General features: G+C 38.6%; 1 protein-coding gene across 1 annotated transcript in view; it reads right to left on the bottom strand.

The window, feature by feature from the left end:
- The window catches only part of LOC140238594 (uncharacterized), a 122,125-nt gene that overhangs the window by 50,237 nt on the left and 47,486 nt on the right, over window positions 1-24,402 (bottom strand). Inside the window, exon 3 of the mRNA XM_072318495.1 lies at window positions 1,993-3,928. Within this exon, the coding sequence (XP_072174596.1) occupies window positions 1,993-3,898 (1,906 nt within the window). The 5' untranslated portion in view covers window positions 3,899-3,928. The remainder of the gene's footprint in view (window positions 1-1,992; window positions 3,929-24,402) is intronic.

Raw genomic sequence — 24,402 nt, forward strand, 5'->3', positions numbered from 1 at the left:
ACAAAAAAAAAAAAAAAATATGTTGTCCTCTTTCATTTACGTAACTCTCCACTATATTACTGCCATAGGGTTATACACATTTGATGCTGGGAAAACGGAAAAATAACGTGATTTCGATGTAAACAAAAATATGATATTTGTTTTTAAAAAAATAACATGATATCTGAGACAAAAAATAAACAAAATGATCTCTTAACTACCTCCTATCCAAGTTTCAAAGTGTTGAAATGACATAAGACGGATTAATTGAAGCTTACCTGCCACTATGGTGTTTTTAACTGACAAACATAAAAAGAGCAAACTTTTGGTATAAGGTATATGCTATGGGAGAGCCTATCGCAAAGTCTGAGGATTTCAAGAATAAGACTACAAAAATCATAACAATTTAATGTTTGGTGACTTCATCAGGCTTCAGAGGCAACAGGACACTTGTGCAAGATACTGTATGATAACATGCATTCTAGTGCATCCTTAGTGAGTCTCTATGATATATCACCAAGAGTTGAAGACATCCAAACATTGCAGAAATGTGAAAAGGTATTGCTGATGTAATTATGTTTGTTAAGCATCCAGAGAAAAAGGAATGCCACAAAGTTATGATGAAGATTGACACAGCAAAAAATGCTTCACAAGGGATTACCATCTGACAAGTTCTCTCTCAGATAGACAGAGAAAGGCTCATGGCAAATTAGATTTCAGGGAAATGGTGGACTTCCCGTAGGAAAGGAATAGATCTGCTTAAGATGTGACCCACGACGCTCTCGGTCCGCAGGCAAACGCATCTGCCCCCTCACGTAATTATTCATCATTTCCCCATGTAATTACCATGGCAGAGCACTGGCCACAGCTTGACTCGCATGGCAGAACGGGACAAATATAAAAACAAAGAAATGGGGGAAAGTGCAGAACGAACGAGAATAAGCAAAACTGTGGCAAATCCCAGGAATTCTTGACTTCCCACTTGATGCTATTTTTAGAAATACTATAAAAACTTTCATCATGTGACAAAAGTGAATAGCCCTGGCTGTTTCTGTCTCCTTATTTTGCTATTTTTGAATGATTTCTTTGGACTGTTTTTTTTTTTCTAGTCCTGGCAAACAAAACTGATATTTGTACTTGTTTCTTGACTGCCACATTACAGTTTACATGATAAAACAAAACAGATGACTAGAGGGTTTACTGTTCTGAGAAATTTGCTACATTTCATGGTATTCTACAAAGTTGATAGTGCAATCAATTCTATGTGAACAGTAAAGTGGACCAATACTCTGGAAATCAAATTTGTGTACAGCTAGAATGCACAAAAACAGCCACAATTCACATTTGATAGCCCCTCAAAGTATACATTTTTTGGATAAATCCTATCTCTATAACAATTTCAAACTTGTGCTCCACCATTTAACTTCTGCTCCATAAGTGCATGTACTGATGTCTGCGTCTTCTAGCCATACGCATATGTTTTTATGAATAATATCGTGATTTTATGTCGATCGGTTAGGAAGGTATTGATCGAAGTTCGTGCATGCATTGCATACCACTATCATTTAACACATATTTGGGGGAAAAAAATGATAGCACGATCGTTCGATTGAAAGAATCAGGTGATTGACTAGTCCATGTCATGTTGCTTTTGCTTTTGTATACTCTATATAACTTACATTTAAAACCCCAATAAACTGCAAGTTTCTGTTTCCCTTTGATAGTGAACTTCTCACAAGCTTAACACATCCTACCAGTAATCATGCATTGTATAAGGCACTCAAAAGGTTGGCTCAGGGACCAAACATGGCACCCAGACATATTTGCTGCCTGGCTGCCTGCTCAAGTGAGAGCAAGACAGGTGCCAGCCTATCTCTGTCATTCCTTCGACAAAACTTCAGAGCACATTCACTACACCAACCAAACCTAGCACAAGCCTCTTGTTCAGATCTAAGAGTGAAAACATCGAGGGGATGACAAGGGAGTGGCAATTACTGAAAATAATGGGCTTACCTTCAAAGGGCATAATCTCATCAACAAGACTGTACTCGATCGGCATTTCCTGGAGGATTTCACTGCTCTCACTCACACTGTCTGTTACACCAGGTGCAAGCTCCTTGCTCTGGTCGCTCACATACTCATTGAAGCAGACCTCGTAGATGCTCTCCCGCTCACGTGGGCGCGATTCATCAGACCGATGCACTTCCTCCGGCACACGCCGAGCGGCGCTGTCGCGGTGCCCCGCAGCACTGTCAGGGGCTAATGAGCTGTGACAGGTGTCTGTAATGGCAGAGCCCAGGGGAAGCTGCGGCAGGCTCTCCGCTGACGAGTCAACCATGGTGTCCTCATAGATATTCTCTGACAAAGCCGTTTCATCTTCTTGCTGTTGTGATGAGGGGGAGGTGGGTATTCCAGTTGCTGGTTCCGCCGCAGCATCATCCTGCTTGATTAAGATTTCGGGAACTCTTTCATATATGTTTTCTGACTCTGCTGGCTGGTAAAGTTGGGCCTCGGGAACATCTGGAGTAAGTTCGTCATGACCTACACGAACTATGCTATTTCTGGGTTGGGGTTGGGGTGGTGGCCTAACGGGGGCAACCCGCAAAGGTCCTGTGTCTGCTGAATCCCTAGGAGATGAGATGGTGCTCCTTGGACGTGGCTTCGGTGGAACAGCTGCTGCCGATTGTGGTTCCTGATTTGAAGAGAAATTGCTCTTTGATCCAACAACTGGCTGATTTGGCGACTTATTCCCACTTTTGTTCTGTTTATTTGGTTTTGGAGATATGGGAGCAGGGATTCTGTCAGATCGCTTTTTAACTCCCAGATGTTCAACATCGTTTGCTTGGGTGCCAGTCATGTTTTTCTCAAACACTGCTCTACGATCACTAATCTTAATGAGATGGTCCATAACTGAAAGCTTCTTCTGCCTTACGGTCATTTCTTGGTTTAGATGCATCAAGTTTTCCTGAATATCATGCACTCTGGAACGAACTGGGAGGGCTGCTGTGTCTTTCCCATCAGTACTATCCGGTGATGCAGCGTCAGTAGACATTTTCTCTTGCCCTGCTTCCGTCGGGGCTACCACGGGTGAACTACATGTGCGTTGAATACGATCGTGACCGCCTGGAGAGTCTGACAAATGAACAGAGAGGGATGCAGTGACCGGGGCGTGAGGGGGTGGAGATGACACCTTTGCATTGACCTTATTTGGTGACCTTGGTCCATGGGTCTCTGAACTCACATTCTCATCCCTCTGCTTTCCAGTTCTTGGAAGTTCACTTGTTCCTTTGGAATCCACTTTCATCAAAATTTCATGACCGCTGTTTATCGATGTCTTTACATCTTCTTTTATTCCAGCCCTGCTTGCAGAGGGGGCACTAGCACTACTGTGATTCTTCACTTGTCCTGTAGTGCTTGGCTGACTTGTTGCAGGAGTCTGATTCTTAGGTTTCCTGCTATCGGGACCACTGGGGTCCTTGATCTTCTCCAGCAGACCCGCAGGCTTTGGTGGTGGTAGTGGTCTTGGCCCACTCCTTACTCCAGGGAAGGCAGCCTTGGTCCTGACATTTCCATTTTGTGTCTTCCCCCCTTCTTGAATCCTCATGTCCTGCTTGCCTGTCACTGGTCCACTGCTGTTGACACCATCAACACTGCTCTTCTTTGCCTCCGCTTCCCTTGATAGAGCGGATGTGGCCACTCCGGATACAGTGGAAGTCACATGACTGCCGCTTTCTCCTACCCAATCACTTCCTCCCTCTGTAGACCTGACCTCCGACCCTAAAGCTTTCTCAGGACCGGTGACAGTGGTGGTGGATGAGGCCGATGACCCCGTCTTGGCGCTGTCATAGCGCCGCGAGGGCTTGACGATCTCCTCCGCCATGGCATCAATGGCCTCTGCGGAGGTCAGGATGTCCTCCATGCATGTTGGGCCATGGTTGAAGGGGAGGATCTGTGAGTAGACAGAAATTCAAGATAAGAACAATAATGGAACTTAATTAACATTTGAGTTTGGGTGTGAGAGCATAGACTCACATGTATCTCTTAAATAGTTAAACAGAATATGCTGTGTAATCCATTCAAAAATTAAATAAGGCTTGTTATTTAGAAACACACAATATCTGTGTACTTAGATACTTGTTTATAATCTGAAAATGAAATAGGGTTTGTTAAGTCATTCATTTACGGCATTATTACTAAGGTTCATTATCAAAAGGTTTGTAATTCTGAAAATAAAACAAGCTTATTATTGAGAAAGTTCTTTAAACCGAAAAGAAAAAAGTTTGTTTTTCTGAAGGTCTGTTAATCGAGTAATGAGAAAAGATACATACCAATAAAGCTTTGAGATTGTGAACCCTTATTTCGTTTTTGGATGAACAAACCTAAGGAATATCAAACCTTTTTTGTTCATTTTTGGATTAACGAACATTCAGAATAATGAACCATAGGAATAATGAACCTTCGGAATTATGAACTATAACCAGATGAAGAGGGATACAGTGGGCAGAACATTTCGTCCACACATGGAGAGGCCAGATAATAGTTCTGAGAATCTTCCATTCAAAAGCATCTCCTACTACATCTCAGCACTCTAAGTTCTGGTATTTTGGTCTGCAATTAAAGTATTCTTCAACTGATAAAGAAGTAAGAAAAATAACATACTGCAAAGATGGGTGAAACCATTCTTTCTGGAGTTTGCTATATCATCAAGAAAATAGAGATTTGATAGCCAAGACTAAAATTTCTTGTTTTTACAATGTACACTCACAATTTTAACTGTTGCAAATTACTGTATACGCCGAATATTTCGCGAGATTTTTATTTTCGCAAATTCCGTGAGTCAGGTGCTATTCACGAAATTAAAGACACACGAAAATATTTACTATTTACTTTGGATGTGACGTAGGTGTGTACACTTCTCTGTTCAGTACAGGACTCTGCGATCGTGAATTTAACCACTCGCGAAATCATCGGGAATTCCCGATTCACGAAAATTTAGACTCGCAAAATATATGGCAAACACAGTAGATCTAAGTAACATCATTTTTGAAATGTCTAATAGTCACTTATTACATATGAAGCTTTACTATAAAACAGATAAATCACTGACTACTGGAAAATAAGCCAGGTGTACCATTTAAAACAAAAATAGCCACCAAATATCAAAAACAACAAATTAAATGCAAGCATATCAACCATTTGTAAAGAGCATTGTAGCCCCCCCCCCCAAAAAAAAAAAAAAAATATATATATATATATATATATATATATATATATATATATATATATATATATATATATACATACAAATGGGAGAACCCAAAGAGGAAAGTGGAATACTTGAGTTGATTTGTAAGGTAGGTGTGTGTAGATAATAATGACTAGGCATGTGTATCGTCTGATAATAGAAGTTGGGAATAGGGAAGGGAAGGGAAGAATAGGAAAGTATTGGCATGGAAACAAATTCTGTGGAAAATAGGCGAGCAATGACAGGATTAATTGAGACAAGAGGTTGATCAAATTAGGCAACCAAATTCAAAGGAAATGTTTGAATGAAGAGATTAGATGCATTAACGCCTCATTGACGTAATACAGGCGGGGAGGGGGGGAAACATAGAGAAAGAGTTCTTCGAAATGATGACTGCCACTTAATGGAGGGAAATAATTAGAGCTCACGGGCAATGTCGAGCAGGATGAGGACACCCTAATCTGACTTCACAGAGGGCGCTCTTTGATATTCTGAGTTGGAAATATCAAAGTCAGCCTTTGACTCTGCAAAGGAGCATGCGTAAAATTAGAGATTGCTAGAAAATGGCATGTCCACATGTAACAGCCTGGCCCAAGTTCATGTCATTGATGTGTTGATTGCAATTGAGCCAAACGCATCTGACACGTGCATGTTATTCTGGTGTGTGAGTGTGCTGTGAGTAGATGCATCTAATCACATAATCATGAACGAGCGCCAGTAATCATACGACCTCATACAATTTTCCTCTTTCCAATGTACCTGTCTTGATTCTCAACTATACTGTGATACCTTCTCAAATTTCACTCTTTCCACACAACTCTAATACACTACTTTTTTTTTTTTTTTTTTGCTTTACACTTGAAAGTGATAGCATCATTTCTTCTCTTTAATGTTTGTATAAAAATTTTCTCCATCTGGTTGCATTTTTGTTTACACGCTGAAATAAGTACTATCATGGTATATTCAATTTAACTATCATAAAATGGGGTAGTATATTTCTGCATTGAAGAGTTGGCTAGACAACACTAACACTTTACACGAAGACAAGTGCTTTTCATCACTGGGATTAGTTTGATGTTGTATTCAACTTTTCATACAACAGGATTATAGAATGTGGTTGACATTCACAAGAGTTTATACACACAGTATGGCACTTGGTGAATATTTAATCCAAGCTTGTGCCACGTTTATATTGACTTGCCATAACAAACTGATGTGCAGGGAATTGGTTAAGCTTTGAGTGGAATTGCCTATGACCCTGTAGATCAAATAAAGCAATTTTCCTCAAATAAAACCCCCATAGAGACTTTAAATTGAAAATTCAATAATTCTTTATAAAGTAAGGGCACTCATTCGACGCAAACTCTATAATCTCTTTACGGTCGATGAATTGTTATTCATTTGTGAAAACATTTCACAGATCATTTACCACTTCAATAAACACAACACAGAAATGTATATATTTGTACACACACAAGCTCCTCATTGTGAAGTTCCATTGCAATCATACAGACTGTCATTCAGACAAAGTCTAGCAAAAATGCCTTCTGGGTACATACTACACAAGACAAGGAGATTGATTCCCTCAGACCACGTTTATGCATTAATTGTGTCTGAACACGTACAATGAGAGATAGTCACTAGTGGAAGAATTTGAAAAAGTCAGAGAATTAGCGAGATTTCTACCTATTTATCCATTTGCTTCATAACAGTGAGGCAAACAGCACGACCTTTCTTTGGAGAAGGAAAAATCTGTATCATACGTCTCTTCTGTTCATCAATGTCTTTTCAACTTTTGAATCATAATGATTTTAAGTGTCTGATTTATCTTTGTTCTGCTTCAACCTACAAATTATCTACATGATACGATATCTTAAGCACAATACCACACCAGGATAAAGTTGATTTAAAAAAAAGTAGATCAGGTGGGAAGAATAGTTAAGAATTTCATCAAAATCAGACATAGAAAATAAAATAAAATAAAATAAAATAAAGAATATGATATTTCAGATGTTTTTTACCAGCTAGTGGCATTGATCATAACCTCAAACATAAATCAGAAGAGGGGACGCTATCATCACCTTGTAACCCTTCATTTAGTTTCTACACACCGTGTAAGAAATTTTGTTTGCGAAGAATTTCGCAACTGCAGTCTCTTTCCCCCCAAAATAGTCACTGCTGCAAGGTTCTCACAAGAAAACATTAATTAGATCTGAAGGATACCCGGTGTTAAGTTCATTTCAATTCAGCAAAGATTTATGTACAGGTCAATGGGAGCCTTGTGGGGTGATGACATCATTACGGCTGCCAATTTGCATATCTGTGGTTGATACTGAAATCACTGCACTTCATAAAAACACATGAAAAATAAGAAACATTAAAAATCCAGAACATTTCCGATTTTAGGTCCAATTTGATGAAGCCTCCACTGTTTTGGTTAGTCTAATTTTACTCTTTGTACCATATAGAGTGGACACTTTCATGCAAGTAAATTTCCATGCCTGGCCAGGTAAGATGAGTTTTGCGTGTTTATAGTTCTGCAGAATCAAAATATGAATTTTTAAATATTAAAGATATATATATATATATATAAGCAAACAATCTGTATGCTTTTATTTTCATGCTAGTTTCATGTTGCGCAAAATGCGCACAAATTTCACACCACAAAATTTCCACCTTCACAGTCATCAACTTGTGCATGGTATGGAGAAATAGCACTTCAAATGGTGACACGCTCCTGCTCTTTCCTCAGAAAACGAGGAGGGGGCTCATTCTGGCTGAATTAAGGGCGTGGCTCAGCACAGAGGGGTTAATGCCGCCTGTCAGATTATGGCCAGTGCCCCACCCCTTCGCAAGGATGTAAAGTCTTCATCAGTTTGAGGCTAGCTTTAACAACCTGATATATATTCTGATGCAAAGCCTGTAGACATAGAAGCCTTAGGATTTGTCTGTACCAAGTTTAGATATCAACTGTTGATGAGTTATTCAACAATAACTCAATGTTACAGCAAAATTCTGTATATTATTATAAGTTGTTGGGGATGGGAAATTCGTTCCGGACTAACACATGTATCGTGTATGAACTTTAAATTAAGAAGACAAGCTGGTGTTTAAAACTCATAAAAGTGGCAAGTCACAGAAGGGCAAGGTCCAAGGTCATAAATCAAATTTTCATGACCATAGTGAACAACCACTGAAAAAAGTTTTTTTTTTTTTTTTTGCTTAAATTTCATATCTAAGCAAGACAAAACAAAAAAGACAAACAAACGTACAAAATGAGCTAATTAGAAAATTGCAAGATCAGTCAGGTACATTTGTAAGCTGGTATACAAAATACCAATGTTCTGTTGAAATTTTGGATCACACATGTGATGATATGCTTAAATCTCCCCCCTTTCCAGATCTTTATCACTCGAAGTTCTAATTCACAATATCAGTTAATAATTTCCTCATACTATAATGAATCCTTATTGAGGATTTTTTCTTTACTATAGGGAAAAATGTCTGTTGACAGTGGTGCTACATGAAAAATCAGTGCAAATATGTGGATGTGCTTTAAAATGTAGATGGATGTCACCTCATCATGATCATCTAAGCATCTGAACTGCGACATTAGTGCAACAGGTATGTATTCATCAAGTCACCTCACAGTGATTAAGTCCATGTATACCGAACTGTAATGATTAATAGCTAGCCTAACTTTCAGGCCTTCCCTATTTAGCATATTTATGGAAGATACAGTCATATCTGCAAAGCTACTACACCTTACGTTTAATAGCGAACTCTTAAATGTCTCTGATTCTACAGTCTCTACTTGAATACTGTAGATAGAGCACAAAATAATATCACATGACAAATGCTCAATGTACAGGGTGTGCACAAGGTGTCCACAAGTTGCTGTATCTGATAGAATGTAAGAAAAAAAAAACATACAGCATCATCAGTGCAATGAAATATTATCAGTTGTCTGGTGGTGCTCAGACTATCTGATAGAAATCAGAATCGAAGAGAAAAACATGAAGAGTTTGTTCGCAAAAACCGATAAGTCCATTTTTGAAGATTTTGAAGTACGGTCTCTGTCATAAAGTACAAAATAACAGCTTTTAAATGATATATCGGTCACTACATATAAAGGTACATTTTTAAAGTTATGGTCAAAACAAGCAAAATTTTTGTTATTATTCTCTTTATTTTTCGTGACCTTTAATCGCAAATATCTCCATTTGGCAAATATGGACTTATCGGTTTTTGCAAACAAACTCTTCACATATAGCATCATCAGTGCAATGAAACATTATCAGTTGTCTGGTGTTGCCCAGACTGAAGCCATCTTAGCTATGTGATTTAGGTTAGCACCTGTAACCTTAATCAACTGAAGACTAGTCCTGAGTATAATTGGGCAGATGGCTATGGGAAGTGCATGTTATAGGAAAATCAGTTTTCCTCAATGGGTTAAAGTTGCTATCAGCTGCCATACATTACCTTGTAAAACTCCTCAAAGATCCAGGCATATGCAGTGTAAGTCACGTTATAATCTTCCATTTTGGCTATCTGATAGAAGGCACTACTCCTGGAGGCAAATCAAATTAAGTTTGTGCGGCACAACACGACTTCCTTCCCTTTGTGTCATCCAATTGTGGCTTCTGAAAAACTCTCTCCAAAAAAATCTGGCCCTACATCTTCGCAGAATCACCCTTTATGTTCATTTCTGAAGATGAGTTTTCCACATTACGCATTATACAAACACCAGTAACAGTGTCGTACCTTGAAATAGGAAATGATAGAGCATACAGTCACAATGAATTCCACAAAAGCTGAAATTGATGTGCACAAAGTATTGATAACTATACTGTTAAAGCCTGATCGAGGCTGCGGGATTCCACAAAATGAATTCCACAAAAGCTGAAATTGATGTGCACAAAGTATTGATAACTATACTGTTAAAGCCTGATCGAGGCTGCGGGATTCCACAAAATGAATTCCACAAAAGCTGAAATTGATGTGCACAAAGTATTGATAACTATACTGTTAAAGCCTGATCGAGGCTGCGGGATTCCACAAAATGAATTCCACAAAAGCTGAAATTGATGTGCACAAAGTATTGATAACTATACTGTTAAATCCTGATCGAGGCTGCGGGATTCCACAAAATGAATTCCACAAAAGCTGAAATTGATGTGCACAAAGTATTGATAACTATACTGTTAAATCCTGATCGAGGCTGCGGGATTCCACAAAATGAATTCCACAAAAGTTGAAATTGATGTGCACAAAGTATTGATAACTATACTGTTAAATCCTGATCGAGGCTGCGGGATCTCAGTTTGAAACCAACGATGCACACAGAATGTGAAATGCCTGCCGGTTGAGTCTGCAACATTAAGATATGGAGGATGAATTGGACCTTGAAGGGGAAAAAAAAGGATGTTATGATGCTCCCACTAATTCCTGATCACATGATTATCTCAGATGTCTGCTCCAACAGAAGGAAACATCGCAGCACACGTGCATCGGACACAGAGAACATCCCTCAATAAGCCCATGTAATGCCGACTCGTTAGAGACAAACGTACCCCATCTGCGATTCCAGTTTTTTACTATTCTTCTCTTCACTGCCCTTACTCTCTCTCATCTCTCAGCATTGTGTTTGTAGAAAGAGTCAAAATGGAAGCAAGAAAGAGCCGGTCGCTGGTTGCAGACAGCGTCTGATCCGTGATGACATCACTTTACGAAGAAACTCCCGTCACCTTTGGTCACCTCGAATCTGAGCGGGTGAGTGTCGAGTATTTTTGTCTTTCCAGGCCAACATCAGTGGTGACAGACAACACCAGAGAAACTTTGTCTGGCTCTCAAGGTGAAATTTCAAGTCAAATACTTGTTTGTTTTATCCTTCAAAAATTACTGTTTCTATGACTGTTTGACATAATCAAATCTATATTTCCTTTGCCTCTACTAATACTGACACAACAGCTGTTCAATTCTAATTCCTGGACCGTCCACTCGAACAATCTTCAAGATGAGTCTTCAGTAAGAATCAAACATGGGAGACAAGTTAATGAAACTTGCGCTGTATCCAGGCAGGAGGCTCAATTTCCATCCCAGTTGAACTCCAAATACTTGCAAGTCATGGATGAAGAAGTTCTCAAGCAGAAAAAGAAGCACAGCTTTAATTTGGATCAATCTGAAGTAATTTAAGAGCAAATTATTGCAATATGATCCTCCAAAATTGAATTTGCAGTCCAAAAATTTGCCCTTTAAGAATGAGCAAGCATGACACAAATAGAGAAAGTAAATGCTAAAGGTAAGGTGAGTCACAGATGGAATGGTTGGGAAGACATTGATGCTTTCACCAGGAAAGTGACTGTTGAGATGTTGAGTGGTTTCCAGGGGTGTCCTCAACACGCACACGTGACCTCTACAGCCCAACATCCATAGCTTTCTTCACCTTACACTGACAGGAAGGGCTCTTCTTGATATCCAGGCACCAGCAGTGGTGGCAGCATCCTTCATCCGACATCCAAACCCTGCCTCGGCTCCGATTAATCACTTAACCTGCAGTCTTAACCGTCATTAGCATCCACGCGCAACACAGCGAGTACCGCGCAGGTCGATGATACGCGGGAGCGCTGAACGGCGGATGCGTGGCTCCGAGTGGCAAAGGTGGATTTCCTCTATTGTTGCGTTAATCCACAGCTCAAATTCCCATGGGAATCTCCTCTTAACCTGCTAGATATGCAGCTAAAATCCAGCCATCATGCCTTACGAAAAGCAAATGTTACATGTGTGCCACAGAATCTGACTGCTCCACTTCTATTTGTGAAATCCATTGGCTTAAAAAGGAATTATGAACGTTTTTCACTACACACACAAAAAAAATCAGTGTTTCCTCTGACATGGAGGAAAGTAGCAGGTCTACATGGAGCAGCCCAGGGAGAGGTCATCAAGTCCTGAAAAGACTGAAAACAGTGCCTGTGCTTGGCCAGTGGTTGGCGAAAGTGAGGTACCTCACGATGTATCAGGTCTGAGCTGAGGACCATTTACTTGATCCTCCCAACACGGAGAGAGGTAGAGATGTTTTGAAATGAATTTTTTGACAGAGGATATCTGCTGGCCAGATGAATCTTGTTGATCCCCAGCTGGGAACGTTTCCCCCTGCTCTAGGCAGTGCTAGCCCTCCCTGTTCGGGTCCAATCGATGGGCCAACGCCTGAACCATGCCAGATAAGTGCAGCTGTCACTCTGTCGTTATGTAGGAAGCAGAGTTTGGTGGGGGGGGGGGGGTATGAAGTGTGAAGAATTTCTGTCTAGAGTTCAGGTCCATCATTTATTTGTTTGTTTTGTTTTTTCCTTGTGTCGTGTATGGGTCTGTGGAAAAGGGGCTACAGGGGGAGGGGTATGATTCAGGGCTCGCTCAGAGCAGGGCGTAAAGCGATTCAATTTGTTTAAATTGTAGACCCCTCTGCCGTGGCACTAAACGCCGCTGCCCCCGACGACTTCCTGTAAGCAGGGGATATCCAAGTCTGGAACGGTAGCCACCCATTGAATACCAGTGGTTCAGCTGTTTCTGTTTTGTTTTTCTCTTTATCTTGACTTGGAAATCTGGAGACATACTATAGACCAATTCGGTTTTGGTACTGTTTTTTTATGGCAATTTCTAACTGGGGGGCTTCAAGTATGCCTTAACAAAAGATAATATATGTCCTGACATAGTAACACACCTGGCTCATTGCATAACCCATTAAATGTGTTTTTGATCTCCTTTGGAAGCTCCCCAGCTATGACCGCCATTAAGTAACACAGCTCTGAAGTCGGATTCATCTATAGCTCCAGAACAATCCATTTGTAGTGTGTTGTGAGTTCTAACTCTACCACTATCTCCTTCACCTAATAAAGGATACAAAGTCTCTGAATGTATTCAGACTTCAATACTGTAAAACCAGAAATATTTGCAGCATGAAATTTCTGTGAATTGGAGCTCATAGCCCTTTTTTGTGACATGAAATTTTCGTGAATTGCCACTGGCATTCAATTCAAAGTGATGAAAATAAGAACTTTCCTGTGCATTTCAATTGTCGCAAAATTTGCCAACATTTTATGCAAACAAAAATTTCTGGTTTTATAGTATATGCTTGCATCATCCTCACACTCCTTGAAACAACTACCAGGGTGATTTCTTACTTGATACATGCTGTTAAGAGTTTTCTCATTAAAATCTACTGGAATGTGCTTTGCAGATACATTAGCTGCTAGACCAGGAGTACCTCCAGAGAGCTTTGATGACGTCTCGGTTACATGAACCGGAAGTGCCGTGTACCCAATTAATGTGTAATCACCTCTGCGTATAGGCAACAGGTTTAACCCTTGTGACTGAAACATCTTGAATTTTCTGTCAAAAAAAAATAACAACTAAAACATCATGCATGTCTTCTCATAAAAATGAAAATAAAATTTGCACTGAATTGAATTGAATTGAATTGAATGGAGTTGAATTGAATTACATTGAATTAAATTGAATTGAAATATGGGATATTACATAAGAGCAGGACAGTAAAGGTGGTGGCACAGAATGTTAATATGCAATCTGAAGAAAGATATCAGGATTGCTTGCACTTTATCACTTTGACATTATCTGCATGCATGCAATCTATAAATAAATTCAAACCATCCCAACATACTGCATATAATGACTAACAGTTTATAAATACTGATTACATTCACAACTAATACTGTCTCCCATCTCAGGATTCATTGCTGTAGTCACTGAATGCTTCAATCTCTTTGAAAAACAACTGGCTAACAAGCCTACAGAACAAATCATACTGTAACCAATTGCATTGAATGCAAGGGTACCTCCATGGAATGAAAATTTCTTCAGTGGGAGGTTTTGCAATGCTCAATAGTCAGCATGATCAATATTTCACTTTTTACAGCATTTACCCCCTCTCATTCCTCACCACTAAAAAGAAAGAAATCAAGAATATGAAACTTGCAAACATACGCAATTTGGTTTGCTTAAAATCCTAAACATCACCTACAAACAAAATCATACTCAAATATTACCCAACGTTCATCAAACGTTATCACGTGTGAACACCACCTCTCAAATGCTTCTTTTTAATCCCCAAAGCAGCAAGGATGTCAGTCGCTAAGTTCGTGGGGACAGGAAGTGCGTTGACAGGGTGGGGGATGTCGCACGTCTACCCCTCCCAGCTTAGCAAAGATCATCTTTGACATACAATAGCTTTTCCAGGGGGCCTTCGTCTTTCTCTCACAGGAGAGTAGGGCAAAACAACACAGAGGTGGCACTACTAAAGAGGTCAAAGTGACGAAGCAGCAAACCTCTCTCCAGCCAATAAGGCCCCTCAACATCCACACCTTCTCCCTTAAATCGGCAGAAATTTGCAGGTTTAAATGGTTTGAATTTCACAAGTGAAACCCAATAACAATATACACATTAGTATAAAGGAAAACTGAAATTTATAAGTCTTGTTCAAATGATATCAAAATAAAATGGGAAAAAACTAAATTCTTGATTGCACGAACTGGTAAAATTGAACATGATTCGACAAAAACTGCTAAAAATAAATTTCCAGAATCATCACTATCAGATTTTCCACAAAAATATCTGTTGGAAAATGGGAGGACAGATATTGGAGAACCAAGGAATAGTTTATTTATATCTTTTTATTTCATTGAATTTTATTTTATTTTTGGCAGCAAGTTTCAAAGTAAGGGGCACCACTGGACAATTGTGCTATTACGAGAACAATAGACTGGCAAATTGGTAACTAATTGTCGTGGGCATGGCAACTTGACTTGCTGCAATGGCCCAATTGCTATTTTGAGTATAGTCTTATGCTACATATCTGTTAGTACGCAGAAAATCTTAATCCCTTTGTTTTTGTCATACCTTTATACATGAAAATACCATTTGGGGCATGGAACAGATATTTTATATAGCTTTTTAAATTCTCTGGGCTGGGTTTATTTTCAAAGGTTTTCTTACTTAATTTCAATGTTTGAAGTTATCTAGGATGCAGTGGATAGTTTAAAACAAATGTCTATAATGTCTTATCATCATAGAAAATTGAACACAACTAGCAATGATATGGATATATATTTCATGAACTACATTGCATGCAATGTAGGTATCAGCACCACACTTTTATAGTTGTAAATGTTAATCAGCTTTAATATGGATTCATGCTTACTGGATGGCAAAAAAAAATCTTTCAAAACTGATCTAAAGCCTTTATACAACAATACAATCAATTAAGCTTGGCAAACATGCTTGCTTCTATTCCAACAAAAGAAAAAGAACAAGAAAGATAAACAAACAAGTATAAATAAATATTATTCAAGTGCCTGTTCAATGATTTGCTCTGGGATACAACAAAGAGAGTAATAATGAAAGCAAAAAATAAAAAAAAGGTTCTTTGTTTTGCAAAGCAATTATAGTGACATAAATTTATTCCAAGAGGAATAAGCACACCTTTGTTTTAAGTGGATGGTTATCTAAGGTCCCATTTATCTGATGGAGAGCAGAAAATCATAGACAAAAAAAAATACTTGCCAAAGAACCATTAAAGGTCCTGTTTACCTTTGGGAGCAGTGATTTAATTTTTTTTCAAGATATCACATTACATTTGATGTATATGTGTAAGTCTGTTGTATCACAAAACATCCTACCATATAAAATTTTTGTAATAAAGCCTAAAAGATAAGGAGATATTCAGTAGTTTTCTCATTAAACCGTAACTGTAGACGGTTTAGTCTGGAAACATCTTTATTACAACTATTGTTCACATTATGTGTATATAACAATACTTAACATCGATTATACGGATTCAAATTTTTACAGTGGTTGTTTCTATCCCTGACTCACATTTAAGAACTATTCTAAAGCACTAATGCTGGGTTTTTGTTTCTTCTGCAAATGGTAAATTATGCCTTTAAGGACTTATGCAAGATAACAGTGTGTCAGCTTCTTGAGACTATTTTTTTTTTCTTTACAGAAGAAAGTTTGCAGGAACTTTATAAAGTCAAACCCGTTCTACTACTTGGTAATAGCTTGTTTAAAATGTCCACCTATCCACTAGCACTAATATATCGCTTCTTCAGCAGAATATTTAAAACATTAATGAATCTGCCCATAAAGACCATCTGCCCATGAAGGCCATAGGTTTCACTGTTGAGATAAACTGTTTTTTGGTTTGTTTGTTGTTGGGTATTTTTTTTTCTTTTGGCAAATCACCATGAAGGAAACTCTATAATAGTTCCAAATATCTCAAAAACATGTGGCTGAGATTACAAGGGATGGTGCACATACTCTGCCGATGCCCACTGCATATAGACAAACTTTGGAGGCTATTAACGGAAGATGTGTTTGCTCATGAGGGGTTTCTATGAGCCTGCCATTACAAGATACTCTACTTGGCACGAGCTGAGCTCACTTCCAGTTTCAACGGTCTTGCCTAGTGGGAGTTCTCTTGGGTGTTTCCCCTTCGTCTCCTATTTATAACCTGTCTCCGAGGTGAGTATTTCCTCCACCTGTGACGCCTTGAAAAAAAAACCACACGTTTCATCTGCGCAGGTCACTGGTCCCTGCGCGACGATCGGTCTGTCATTGATATGACTAATATTCTGAACCGCAATGCAAAAATAAAAAAAGGTTCAAAAGTTCTCGAAGTATTCTAAGCATCTCCAAAAACCACCAAGGGGCAACCAGAGGCTTGAAAGTAGTCAAGCACAAAAGTCATCAGAGATACTGAACCAAAGAAAATACCTTTCTTGTTGATAATCTACAACACTTCCACTTAGATATAGGATTAACAAAAAAATCAAGGTTTTTACTAAAATCAACCTCTTCCTCAGGGAGGAACAGAATTCCCGATCCAACTGGCAAGCTATCTGTAGTTGGAAAGCTAGAAGCAGCATTCACACACACACACACACCAAAAATTAACAGGTTTTGAAAATCAATTTTTGAAACACCATGCAAAAACCATTAATTCTTCTGTGTGGACAGCAAAAAAAGGTTGTTAATTCTTGCAATAAACATCGTGATGTGAAAATCAATCCAGCCTGATCTTTTTTTTTTTTTTTTGGGGGGGGGGAGGGGATCTCTTGCAATAAATTGACCTGCACATTGAGTGTGTGACTGAACGGCAATCAAAGAGAAAACAAATTTTTGTAATCCCACAATGCAACTACCTACACTAGGTTTGCACACTCGGATGCCTGGGGTCACCCTCTGGTCAATTGTATGGCAATGTGCAGTCTGAACACTCAAGTGCTTTATTCGAAGCCAAGTGATTTTTTTTTCTATGCATTTATATTTACAAAAGTGATATATAATATTGGTTTTCATACTGTGATGCAAAAGCCGATAACATTCCTGTGTGTGAACTAGAGTTGCTTGTGCCTGTGGTGAGTTGGCTGTGGTTAGAGGAGGGGGGAACAGAGGGATTAGTCCAAGGGGATTATCCTAATCCAATTTGCAACTACCTGGTGACTGTCAACTTTTGAAGTCCACAGGTTTCCAATTCATCACTTCCATGAGTTACACAAATATAACTTCTGTCTGGTATGCAGATACCAACAACTGATGAGATTTATCTAAAGTTTGGAATAAGTCCCAAGTATTTAAGTTTATGCACAAATTTATTACCTACAGAGTAGAAAAGAGCAGAATGAAAATTTGAAAGAAACTCACAATCACAGGCAGAACCTTATGGCTGTTTGACTGTAAGCAAGTCACATGGTGTTGATCCTATTGACAACATACGTAAACTGAGTGTCATGTGACCATGATATCAGCTGTGATGTCACCTTGTGTCACACTCTTCCATAACCTGTTGAGGACGAGTCCCGAGTATACTCGGGCAAGTGTCTATGGGAAATGCGTGTTGTAGCAAAATCAAAACGTCCTCAACAGGCGAAAGGATAAGTTCATCTTTATATACATGTGGATTGAATGAATGCAGCAATATCAGTAGAACACATCAGTGAAAGTTCGAGGAAAATCAGACAATCTGTTCAAAAGTTATGAATTTTTAAAAGTTTCTGTGCAATCACTGCTGAATGAGAAGACTCCAGCGGTTTGTGATGCCACATACTAGTACATAGAACAACATAAGAAAAGATAAAGAGAATTTAATTTAAAAAAAAGCCTTAAAAAATGGTCATGAGTTCTCTGTCTCATGTCGGGCATACAAGGACATGCTGCTTTCGTAGGCCTCTGATTCTACTCAAAAATCAAGTTCCGTATAACGAGATCATTTCTCCTCTTAAAGAGAAAATTGCCAAAAGGGAAAGGCAAAGGCATTTTAAATAGAAGTGTTGACACAGACTTAGCAGGCAGCCAATTGGATGTGACCAGTGGGGAACCAAAATAAAAAAAAAAATTCCTGGCACAAACTTGGCCATGGCAAGATATACTTCTCTGACCACAGTCCAATCTTTGGCAATGGAAAGCTCCCATGCTGAAGCGCTTCCCCTACGCAGTTCGTTGGTCAATGGGCGAGGGATGTTCGTGCCAAGATCAGTCTATTTATTGCACACACCTTCCCCCCCTATTAGGGCGAGACTGAGTGAATTATTGGCAAATGCCTCATTACCTAATTTCCTACGGCATATCGGCATTGGGAGCCTTTTGACGGCTATACAGGTTTTGAGCATTTGATACAAGAATGAGAAAATTGGGAACAATAGCAGATACTAAATGAATCAGCAAAACCAAGGAGGAAAAAGGTATGCTTTTATTCCTCTGTATATAAACACACAATATCCGGCAATTTGCAAGAACATTTTAATCCTCATGGCAGAAGTTGCAGGGGGCAAGCTGCTCGTCATATGACTACCAGTTAGTCTCTTTAAAGGGAAGGTAAACCCAAAGAGCAATGTGGATTGAGTGAAAGCAGCAACATTAGTAGAACACATCAGTGAAAGTTTGAGAAAAATCGGACAATCGATGCAAAAGTTATGAATTTTTAAAGTTTTTGTGTTGGAACCGCTGGATGAGGAGACTACTAGAGGATATGACGTATGAGTGGACAACAATACAAAGAAAATATAAAGGATATTCAATAAAAATTCACTTTTCTAGAATTATGAAAGAGCAGTGGACCAACGCTTTCAGAAAGCAGGGGGAATAATTGCTACCCTTAACATTATGTCAATATGAAGTTGATGGAATTTGTAATTTTCATGAAAAATGGATTTTTGTAGTATTTTCTTTATATTTTCTTGATATTGTAGTCCACTCATACGTCATAACCTCTAGTAGTCTCCTCATCCAGCGGTTCCAACACCAAAACTTTAAAAATTCATAACTTTTGCATCGATTGTCCGATTTTCTTCAAACTTTCACTGATGTGTTCTACTAATGTTGCTGCTTTCACTCAATCCATATTGTTATTGGGGTTTATCTTCCCTTTAAATGATGTTTCAATTAAAGTAACACAACACTTTTCTTGGGACAAATCTATCCCGCAGTTCCCCCATGAGCAAACGTGATGTGATGGATATGAGATGTTTATGTGTAAATGCTAAGTGGATACATGAGGATGTATGCATGAATGGATGCATTATAAAAAGTATAAACTGATCACTGAAGAGATAAGTAGATGAAATGTATAAAAAAAAATGCATCAATAAAGATCATATATATACAGCTGTATGCATAAGTAGATAGATATATGGATGGATAAATGAAAATTACTCATCAGACCCCCTCCCCCACAAAAAAAAAGCAAAACAAAACTAAAAGCCCTGAACACAGAACTCTGACTTATAAGTTCACCATAATCAAGAAAAATTACTGCAATGTATTCATCTGACACACCTTGCCATGCTAACAATAGTGTGCATAGGTTGCTGTACAGAAGGAATACAATGTTTAGTGCACTCCTGTTATAACGAACACGGTGCGGTACAACGAAATTCTGGTTACAACGAAGTAAAAATTCAGGCCATAACATAATCCGCTCTATGTGTTTTTATTGTTTATCTGTTCGGTTATAAAGCAAAGATACCAGTTAAATGGGAGGACTGAGCAGAACATCAAACCCCTCACCAAAAATGGCGGCGACGTCTCTGTAAGTCACACCATGTTACTCCGACCCTTATCTGTGAGAGAACAGGAGAGCTCCTAGATCCTTGGAGGGCTGTAAGCTGGTCCTGATTTGGTTTGCTAATGAGACCAATTAACGGGCTGCTAAATGCTTCCTCTTCCAAACATGTAATGCTACAATTCCCCTTATATCAGCCTTCAGAAGAACACACTTGCTTTTTTTATTTTCAAATATTAACTCTTACTGAAGGTCCTAAATATACAAAGTAGACAGAAAAAAAAAAAACCTGCTGGATTTACTCAAATATCAGTTTCACACCACATGCAATGCTCAGGTTACACTTCCACTGTTTTTAACAGCCATGCTTGGTAAGATACGACTTTATACATTGTTATCTTGTTACATTGCCAGTCTCCAGTTACACAGCGAAGCAGTAAAGTGTGATGCAAGTCAAATGCCAAATAGGAACTACGATGGTGTACTGTGAGGGTACAGAGTTTATTCAGTCGGTCAATAACCACCTGCTTCTAAACTAACAAAATATTGCCCTGTCTAGTTGATTTTTATAAGTAATCTAAATTGGTATTTCTCAAGCTTTGTCCTAGAATTTGAAAATGGGACTTTCTTAAAAATCATCTGAATTCCTAAATGATGCTTAAAAGGCAACTTTAATCCCTTTTACATTTTTGACATTATGCCTGTATTTGGAATAAAAACACTTATATCATAAAATATTGAATATGATTAAGTTTTTGATGTCGAGTCATAGGTAAATCAAAACACTGAGTTAATACTACACATCTACACATCTAATTACTATTAATAGTAATAGTAGGAGTACTACTACTACTACTACTACATTACTACTACTACTACTACTAATAATAATAATTATAATGATAATGATAATAATAATAACAATAATGACAATGGTAACTATAATCATCATCATCTTTGGTGATCACGTTTCAGGATGGTATGACAGTATCTTTCTGGGATATTTGCTCATTTCTACTCCTGTAAGAGAAGACCGAACAAAGTCCATTCACTTGATCAATCTATGATGCAAGATTTGTCCTAATGCTGTTACTCCTCTCATTCCTTCAGAACCTTCCTGAAAACCAAAAGGGAAGTTCTGCTCTCATAAATATTTGCATTCAAGAGCAAAAGGTCCCTCTTTTACCACCATTCATGCAATGAGTTACCTCTGAAAATGGCAGTTTCACGGTAGCAGTGCCATAAACACAAAAGTGTACACAAAGATAAGCACACATGTACGTGCCTGAAAACACTAGTTTCAGTTTTCAAACTATTTTTCAAATTATTTACTATTACCAATCGAAAGACTGATGACATCATTTACAGTAGTCACATTTGTTTGTTTTAAAGGACATGTCAGTCCCTAAACTACTCTTCAATGCATCACTTGTTTTGGTGCTAAACATGCTTTTCGAATGAAACAGTGTACACTGTATTTACATCAGATACCACTTTAGATGACCCTACTATCATAATAAAAATTTATGGACCAAAATAAATTTGAATGCATTTAATGAGCTTGACCCTATCAAACCTGGTCATTTATATTCAATGTCAGCATGTACTAAAGGTTTGATGGTATGTAGTTCCTTATTTTTTCCCCCACCATGCATACAGGCATTTTTGAAATAATCTGTACTACATTCAATAAATAAATGAGTTGAGAAAAAGATAATCGACAGCCTTTACATCCTAGCAAAACCTATGCTACTTAAAGGGATATTCTCCACAACCATATACATTGATTCAGCGAGTGTACTGATATCAGTAAATCACTCCATAAATGTTTAATAAAAAATATGACAATCCATTCATATATTTTGTATCCTTAAATTTAAGATAATTCTATGCTGTCTTCTCTATATAAGAAAAAAAAATGTAATTTCACAGTAGTTTCTAGCACTGATATGCAAAACATATGAATGATTTCCAAAATCTTCATTTCCACATTTTGCACATTCCCTTAACCTATTACTTCATGTACATATTGTGTGAATAGCATTCCCCTATGCCTTCCAGAGGAGCTATAGGTCAAGAGATCAAGAAAAAAAAAGTGTTTGTGTGTTACTGTAACATTAATTGTTATTTGGTTTCTGGCTAAAAAGGTTCAAAAAAAGTTTTTAACTTTCAAATACATTGCCCAGTTGTATACCAGCTTTCAACAAGTTTCTTCACTGATCTTTCTCCGAGTGGAATGCCCACACATACAGTATATTTGAGGAGGCTTCCTCTTTAACAACCTTACCCCTTGTTCAGACGCAAGCCAGTTTATACCAAAACTCGATAAAGAAACAATGTATAAAGAATCATTTTACAGCCGACAGACTGTTCAGACGCAAATCTTGACCGTTATGGAAAACGTCGTATAGATGTACAGTTTCCCACTGCGCATGCTGTTATGGTCATGAGTGACAGCTATGGGGTCACCTTTCATGCACGCTCCCATTAAGCCCCACCCAGTTATACTGTTCTATGGTCGCCATACGCTCAGACGCACAATGGACACATGGGAATGTTGATTCGTTATTGAGTTCTAGTCGAAATGATGCTCTGACCGTCGTTTCGTTACATGTCGTTTCGTTATACACGTACGTCGTTTCGTTATACATTGTTTCATTAGTCAGCATTTAGACGTATATATTCATTGTATAGCTATATCCTGTTTTGGTATAGCTATACTGTATACCATTCTAGTATAAATTTTTTTTTTTTTGCGTCTGAACACCCTGTTTGTCTAACAAGTGGACAGCTGGGACTATTAAAGGATTTTAGTCACACTAATCCCACAGTGTGGGTGAGATGTGATGTGCCTCAGAGCAAGTTATGATCAGACAATAACATCCCGCACTTAAGCACTGTCACGTCCGAGTATCCAACGGTCTGGATGGAAGGCAGAGGAAATTGGAGCCACTTCTTCCCCTTGTGGAAATATCAAAACCATCCAGAACGGCCAGCCGATGGTCTTATATACTTCATATAACTCTTAGTGTTACTTTGTAGATGTGCTGACTAAACTAGGAACAAGTCTTTCACAGTGAAAGAGTGCAGAAACATTTTCACTGATGGATAAACAGCTTGACAGAAATTACTGACTGGGATGTAGTTCTGAAAAGAAAATCCTAAAGTCATACTGGGCAAGCAATCTGCCTGTGTAGTATACACTGTATGATAGTTATATAATAGATAAGTTGTCACCTTCATAGTTGCATAAACGACTGGAAATATCAGATGAGTACTGACTTGTCACAAAAAAAAAAAAAATAACAGTGTGGGCAAATGAAGCCTTTGCTTTGTACACCTCTTTTCACTGCTGGACACATAATTTTTGCATTTTGACATTCTGGAATTTACATAACACATATTTACATTTCTGCTCAGGTTAAAATTGTTCTTCTTTGGAACCTTGAATTTTTCGGCTCTCGTGCGAGGTCAACCAAGCAAGGTTGCCTGTAATTTATGAGCATTATGGTCTTGAATCAGCCTGATTGCATTCATGAAGAAACCAAGAGTTTGTACACTTCTTGAACGAAATTCAGTTTCGATTACCTTCGCTATGCACATGTGCAAAGAAAAGGTATGGACTGGAAAGAATGTTCAGGAACTGTATCTCTCCAACTATTCACATTTGATTGGATGAATAGATGACTGAGGAAGATGAGAAGGACTTCTGCAGCTATTTTAGGACCGTAATGTTTCAACTTGGAAGTGTGCATGACGGAAATCGAGGTTGACGAAGAGTAGAGGAGAGCTGAGGTAGCTGGCTCTGGCAGGCCTTTGAGTGGATCAAAGCCCCTTGGCCTTGGGCCAATTAGCAGCAGCACGACAGAGTCTGCCGCTCACTTCCCCCATCCTTCCTATCACTCCTCGAAACGACTGGGCAGATCCCGTCTAACCGCCGGCTGATAGGTTGAGCGCAGGAATTTGACATTTTCGGGTCAGTTTTTTTCCCCTCTCTCTCTCTGTCTTGACAGAAGGCAGGGGATATTAGGTTAATGGATGACGCTACAGCATCATTAACAAAGTTTGTTCAGGTTGAAATGCAGTTAAAGATAATCCACAACAAAAC

Source organism: Diadema setosum, chromosome 15 (genome assembly GCF_964275005.1).
Source record: "Diadema setosum chromosome 15, eeDiaSeto1, whole genome shotgun sequence".
Classification (NCBI taxonomy): domain Eukaryota; kingdom Metazoa; phylum Echinodermata; class Echinoidea; order Diadematoida; family Diadematidae; genus Diadema; species Diadema setosum.